This window comes from Montipora foliosa, chromosome 4 (assembly GCF_036669935.1).
Source record: "Montipora foliosa isolate CH-2021 chromosome 4, ASM3666993v2, whole genome shotgun sequence".
Classification (NCBI taxonomy): Eukaryota; Metazoa; Cnidaria; class Anthozoa; order Scleractinia; family Acroporidae; genus Montipora; species Montipora foliosa.
In genome coordinates this window covers 35,227,397-35,234,896 of record NC_090872.1, presented here as the reverse complement: position 1 = coordinate 35,234,896, position 7,500 = coordinate 35,227,397, and the positions used below count along the sequence as shown (strand labels likewise).

The 7,500-nt window shown below is 38.3% G+C and overlaps 1 protein-coding gene across 1 annotated transcript in view; it reads right to left on the bottom strand.

Annotated features, from left to right (window-relative positions):
* The window catches only part of LOC138000690 (nucleoside diphosphate-linked moiety X motif 17-like), an 18,858-nt gene extending 11,838 nt beyond the window's left edge, over positions 1-7,020 (bottom strand). Inside the window, exons 1-3 of the mRNA XM_068847273.1 lie at positions 6,878-7,020; positions 3,832-3,939; positions 1-13 (exon numbers count right to left, since the gene is read on the bottom strand). The exon at positions 1-13 is cut by the window's left edge and continues 171 nt beyond it. Coding sequence (XP_068703374.1) covers positions 1-13; positions 3,832-3,939; positions 6,878-7,006 — 250 coding nt within the window. The 5' untranslated portion in view covers positions 7,007-7,020. The remainder of the gene's footprint in view (positions 14-3,831; positions 3,940-6,877) is intronic.
* Positions 7,021-7,500: the final 480 nt, after the last annotated feature.

The window sequence follows — 7,500 nt, the reverse complement described above, 5'->3', positions numbered from 1 at the left end:
AACCACTTGGATGCTAATAGATTAAGTGCTACATGTTAGAGCGTGTTTTTAATTGCACAAGGAAAGGGGCAGACCATGAAAAGGAAGAAAGCCTGCATGAAGGAGGACCTCATGTTCTCTAGTTTGGAGAGCTAGTCCAGCAGATACCAGTCTCCACAGTCTGGATCATTAAGCTTATTATGTCCTAGTGGTAGATTTCATATGAAGTCTGGACAAAAGCTGTGTAAAGCAAGGCTCGATCAAGACCAGGGCCGAAGAGAGATCGAATCACACAGGAGGCACAAAAAGGCTTGGAGGGACTCAGACCCTCAATCATCAGTGCTGACTGTCAGGAATCAAAGTTATTACACCATAGGTCACTTTCAAAAATACCATATTACTCTTTGTTTGCCCTCCAAAATTGTGCATAACCATTAACAATTATTCACCGAAGGCGAAGTGATTATCGGTGAATATTCACTGATAATCACTGAGCCTGAGGCGAATAATTGTTTTAGTATAAATACACAGGTGATTATTTCAAAAAAGAGAAAAAAAAACATTTTAACGAGAAATCATCTTCACTTACAGTAGCAAAACGACTACTGGCAGCCATTTTATCCGTCGAGGTGATTATCGGCTGATAATCCGAGATAGCGAGCAAATGAGAACGCGCGATTTTGTATACACTGTAATCACCTGTGTATTTATACTACTGAGGAAAGGTTACGTTTATACAAACGTTGGCCGTGTAGCACTTATATTTTAAACAGAGTTAACTGAATAGAGTATAATGTGAAGTGCTAGATTTCTATCCCATGTGAACCATGTGAGCGTTAGCCCTACTGATGGAAATGGGACCACACAAGGACAGAGAGAAACTCTGACCAGGGTGGGAATTGAACCCATGACCTTCGGGTTAGATCTCCGCCGCTCTACCGGTAGAGCGGCAGAGATCTAACCCGAAGGTCGTGGGTTCAATTCCCACCCTGGTCAGAGTTTTTCTCTGTCCTTATGTGGTCCCAGTTCCATCAGCAGGCCTTCTGATATTACGCGATGGTGCGATTTCGCACAATTGACCTCAAATCGCATCCGATCGCACAATTCACGAAAAATCGCATAATTCACAAAAGGACGCACAAAATTCATAAAATGAAACATAAATCAACACGTTTCTTAGAAATTCCTGCATAAATACGCCATTTTTAAGATGATTTATCTTGGAAAAAGGCTAAAAAACCTTTGTCACCTTCGATTTCGTAAACATTCGAAGTTCAAGGCTTTATTTTTCATGTCGGGGACCTGGTACGAGTCTCCTTCTATTGGTGCAACACAAACACGCACTTATATACACAACACTGAAATGACACAGTTGTCTTCTCTTAGAGAAGAGATTTGTGAAATAAGGGAAGTTGTAAGTTTTTCGGCAAAATCTAGTTTCTTTCGTTGAAAACTGATAAAAACTTACTCATGGATAAGTTTGTTGTGAAAACGCTCGCTTTTTCTTCGACGAAGAAGGAAGTTCCCACCTTCCGCCCAATCTGACAGCTCACGATATCGATCGAGCAAGAAAGTACCTCACAGGTACGCTCCAACGTGGACGATGGACTGATGTTTTTCTCGTCGTGCAATATTAGGGCCTTTTATACGAGAGAAAATAAGCCGCGGCTTACTCTGGCCACGGTGTACAAAATACGCAAAAGGAACTATTTATACGAATATATATTCCCAGGTCAATATAAGCCGCGGCTTGAAAAAGACGTGAACGTAGATTTTGTACCATTTGTACGGGGTGAACATTCGAGTCTTCTGTAAGCCGCGGCCTGAGAAAGCCGCAGCTTATTTTCTCTCGTATAAATGGGGGTATGGCCCTATTGTGATTGACCATCTTCGGAAGTTCGTGGTTGACAAGCACCTTGATCATTCATTTGGCATGTTAGCTGTGTCCTTTCAACTTTTAACGTGGTGCACCGGTAGTGCAGAAGACCTCATTTTTTTTATTCATCCCAACTAATGTCGATCGAGATACATAATTACTGTTCCTTTGTGTTCAAAATGGCTTTAGGGCAGCAAAAAAGTGTTTTTCTTAACCTGAAACCTTTTAAACAAGCTTAAAATTGCTGAGAAAAAAATCGCATAATTTGCATTTTTTAACCGCACCCTATCAGAAGGCCTGCATCAGTAGGGCTAACGCTCACATGGTTCATATGGGATAGAAATCTAGCACTTCACATTACACTCTATTCAATGAACTCTGTGTATTTATACTAATTGTTTTTATTTACTCTTGGGACAATTGTACATGTACATGTAAGTCCCAAGAGAAACTGGGACTTACAAGAGAGTCTTATTATGGTATTTTTGAAAGTGGCCTAATGCAAAATGGAAGTAAGACCAGAAATAGTTGCAGCTTTCATGACTGCATAACTCTGAGTAAATGCAACTATCAGATGTTTCAAGGTGTAAATTATACCTGTGGATCACAAACTGTTGCTTGGCAATGCAAGGAAGAACGACTGAAAAGTTAAGAGTCTTTAAATGCAGGATCCAGTTACCTACATGTAAGAGCTCTGTAACACAAGTCGATTGTTATACCCATTGAGCTACAAGTTTAGAACTCCTGGGAATCTCACTTTTCAGTTGTGCTTTAATGTCCATTGCCAAGCAAATCAATTTTATCATCCATGGCCACTTACACATTCAAACACTACTGTCACAGTAATTAGTTGCATTATATAAAATCTGAGGTACATGACTTCTTTCAGCCTGAAGACCAGAGGTACAATGTACACATATATGTACATGTACATTTGTACATAAGTCCATTATTAACCTTAAGACAAACGACCTACATGTAGTTCCCTAGGACTTCTAAACTTGTACAGCTGTAGCTCAATGGGTACAGCATCTGACTCAGGTGTTACGTAGGTTACAGTACAAACCAATGTAGGTTTGAATGGACCTTCCTACATCTAGGAAGTCAGTGAATTTTCAGTTTTGCCAGTTGTCACGTATCTAGTTTATTATGCAAGTACACCTGCATGTATAACAACTGTTCATGAGCAAGTTGAAGGTGATTGATTCCAGTTATTGGTACATTGCGCTGTTCTGCCCATTGACATTAACTTACTAATTGGTTCAATGTTTAATAGAAACATGGCTTATTAGCATTCATACCAATAAAATAAAATAAAACATGAAGCCTGTTTACATGAAACACAAAAGAATTAATACTGATAATGAGACTTGGTAAATGGCAAGGAACAAAACATAAATCTAACAGTAAGACAGAATACTCTTCTAACAATCTTTTGAATGGTACTACATATACTACATGTACACCGGTAGAAGGCTAGAATGGCCCAAGTTTCTAATTAATTTACTATACATGTGCATGTATGTCTGTTGGAGAACGAAAGTTATAGTCAGTTTCATTTCATAAATCAGAGTATTTCGAGGAACCAATCAATTAGAGAATATGACAGATACCAGAAATTCCTAAGTGATCTATCTAAAGCACTGTGTAAAATTGCAAAGATTTTTGATAGCATGGGACTTTTTTGCAGCGATTGAGAGAATCAGGTAATTATAGACTGTATCAAGCGAGATTAAAATAAGATTAAATAAACCTAAAATATTAAAACTTGTGACTTTTGGAGAAAACAGTGCTTATTGGGAGGTGAGCATTCTTCCCATGTCGTAACTAGGTAGATGATCTAACATCAGGCTTTAACTTTAACATGTAATACAGCCGTAATAGTCATGTATACACGCTCAAGCAACACACCACTCATTTTTGCATATTGAGAGAAAGATCAGAAGGTTTCAACTTTCATTCTAAAAGTAACACACCTCAAGCTTAATTCCCTGTTCACTTGGATAAATCACAAGTCTTTCATCATGCAAGTAAAAACCAACATCCATCTTGTTTTCTTTACAGCCCATGACGGATAAACAGCACTAAATAAAGGACAAAACAACATCAGTATTCATTTCCTCAGTCTTATTCCACCAATAAACAATATTATCCTAAAACTAATATTTTAATATTAATATTGCATTATTTTATAATAATAATAATAATAATTATTATGATTATTATTATTATGATTATTATTATTATTATTATTATTGTTGTAATTAATTATTATTGCTATTATTTATCAATCATAATTATTATTATAATTATTAAAATAATAAACCCAATGGCTGTGATGGCAACAGATACATTGTATACTTAACTTGACACTTGAGAATTAACTGAAACAAAAGTAAAGACCGCTTTGGATGTCAGCACTCACTGTGACACCAAAGAGATTAATTTTCATGATCACACAAACAAAAAGGATAGAACATGCCCAAAAAAATTTGAGACTGGCACTCGGGGGAAGAAGGGGGAAGAAGACCCTCTGGGACCTCGATTTATTGATGGCTGCACTAGCTACAAAACAAAAAAAAAAAAAAAAGCCCAGCAAACCGAGCCCGGCAGCAGCTGCTTAAAAAGTGCACCAGCAAGCTACAGTGTAAGATTGCATTTTAGAAATGCACACGCTGTATCAAAGAACAAGAAGTCAGTTGCAGACTATCAATGGCTCTGTGACTTAGATGACGTGAAAGGGCTAACTGTTGGTGCAACGTATCACAACACCAAAGGTAATTTCAATGATATTAAATAGTAAAAATAAAAGATGACTAAATTGGTTGGAGGAATTAAGGAAGTGGGGGGTAAGAAGGGGGGGGAGGGGGGGGACTTTTGGGCAAGTGAAAACTGGTCCGGGGCCCGAATGGCGAGTGCTCTCAAAATTAAGTCTCCAAACCTGAAATTGCTGTACTGCAGCACACATGCACAACATTCAAGACGACCCACTAAGAAGATCTGAAACATATTCATGGCACGAAGAGCTATTCGTATTTAATTTTGGGGGACTTCCTGAAAACACCATCTCTGAACTTGAAAAAACTGGCATGTTTTTTCAAGTTCAGTCTATTGCCATTCTCTCCATCCTTGGATAAAAACAAAAAAGAGTCGATAAGATTCAGTGCACTTCAGTGGTTATTGGCAACAAAAATACAGCATGATTTTTTGGTCTTCATTGATGCAAAGATGTCCCTTGGTGTTTAGAAGTTTGACTACAGGTGAATAGCTTTGTTATAATTTTCATTTTGTATGCAAGAAAATGGTTAGTATTTGACCATTTTTTTGTACTTTTGTTTTTACTGCAAGGAATAGTGGGTGAAGAAGCCATGTATTATTATAAACTTTCTCAAAATCGCACACCATTCCGTGTATGAGCATTCCACTGTTCCACCATTCCGTGACTAAGTATGACATGTATGTATGCAAGTGAGAACTCGTAACCTACCCACAAGAGTCGAACAATTTAGTCAAGTTCTTGAAGTCCACTATCTATCTTCATTATTAAAATAAAAATTTCGAACTGCATAATCTAGTCTTAGAACTACTCCATTAATTTCGAAGGACAGGGATATAATGGAAAGCACTGTTCATGTGACATCTCCTGTATGCCTAGGATATTGTGCTACGAATATTTTGTGGCTGGACATACTGAAGCCAGTGAAATTTAATTATTACATGCAGCATCTGAGAGAAAACAGTCGCGTCGAGAGACCCAGGGGAGTAAAAAAAATTGCACTTGACAAACTGAGGGAACAAATTTTATTTGCATAATTAATGTTAATTCGTTGAAAGCTTGATAAATACAGTTACGATCGCGAAAAGCCTACTACATACAAAATCCTATTAATTAATAAAAGTGGCATGAATGCGCAAAAGTTTGTTTACTACGGCTTTCATTCTCGTATCCTTCAATGCTTGCTGGCTTCGCGAATGGGTTTGAACTTTGTCAACATGAAAGAGGCGTGACTGTGATTGGACGACTGAGACAATGCAGTCATGTCGGGAGATCCAGGGAAATAAAGAAATTTGCGGTTGACAAAACTATAGTCTGTCACCCTGGGTAAGGGTCAGTTTGTTATCAACGGCTGAAGAGTTGGCCACTCTTATGATAAAGCTTCACCTACGAAAGCTGTTTTGTTGCAATATTCAGGGTAGACTTTCATATACCGGACCAAAATGGCGGAAGACAAAAGAACCATTATTCTGATTAGGCCTTGTTGATTAGGTATTGTTATGTTAGCTTTGTTCTTTTGTTTTATGGACGTTAATTATTCAGGGTCGGGTATATGAAAGATAAGCCAATATTGACCACTCGACATTGCTCGCAGGACTGCTATCACATTGATGGTGGGGTGAGATGAAAGTTCAATCTTTGCATTTGATTCTGATGTGGAATTGTGACCATGGGAACATTTTATCCAGGAATATTTGACTCAAATTGGTGGCTCCTGCAAATTTAGTCTCCAGCCTTGGGATTTTATTATAACCGTTGACAACCCAGAAATTGAAAAATGGCTCAAATCGCGTCGGATCTGGAAAATAACGACACAGGAAGGAAGTCCACAATGGCAATAAGTTTAGGCTTTTAACATTATCTTCTTAAACTTTTTATCGGGATTCCCATACAAATCCTTATATTTTTAATTTGTCAGCCATGCTCACTGACACTGAGCTTGGGGAGCCTGTGCTGTTACCAAGGATACCAAAGTGAAGATCAAGTCATTCGTGTGCGAAGTTCAATTCCAATGTAAAAGTGAAATACCGAATTAATTTCGATGACGGTATCTCAACCTATATGTATAAAACATGACGCAGACCGGCTCGATGGACGTGAGAGTAAATATGCTCTAAGGACTTGGAGTTAAGACTTTCAAGAAGCCAGGAGTTGAAAAATTTCATTTAGCGAGGACAGAATTCCAATAGGTCGTCTCTTGGAATTTTCGAGTAAATAAGCAACGATTACTATGCAATTCAACTCACCTTTTCATATACAGCTGGAAATGCCTCACTATAATTTGAATTTTTGCAAAGAAACACTTTTGGTCGAGTTTTTGCGCTCATTTTTACAGATCGATCTCTAACGAGGAGCACAACCAAAAGAACAAACATGAAGCGCGGTTGCTCAAGTTACATGTTGTCGCATGTCATGTAAATTCGGAAAGCCTGGACAACGGACTATGAATTGCGGACTCTTGAAATTGACTTCAAATTATATTTTCTTTATAAATTCGAATGGTACTTTACAAGTTTGGGTATATAACGCATTCGTCTGCGTCTTAGCAAGCCGTTCCCGAACAAACTGCGAGACAGCAAAGCAGTGATCATTGGATAAGGCAACGTTTACAACACGGTTTTCTTTGTAACCTCCTCGTTTTCGATGCGTTTTACGCCTTCTGTTTACACGAAACCGATGGAGACCGTTCGCAAAACCAGGTCGATTTGAGAACGCTGCCGGCTTCATCTGTCGTTTAAACAGCGAAGCCACATCGATTTGACTACGGTTACTATTTTGGTGCGGAATTTGCAGTGTTTGATTTAAAATGTTGAATTGAACACGTAGTGCAAGGCTCCCTTGCACCATCACGACTTTTTATCTGGCAAAA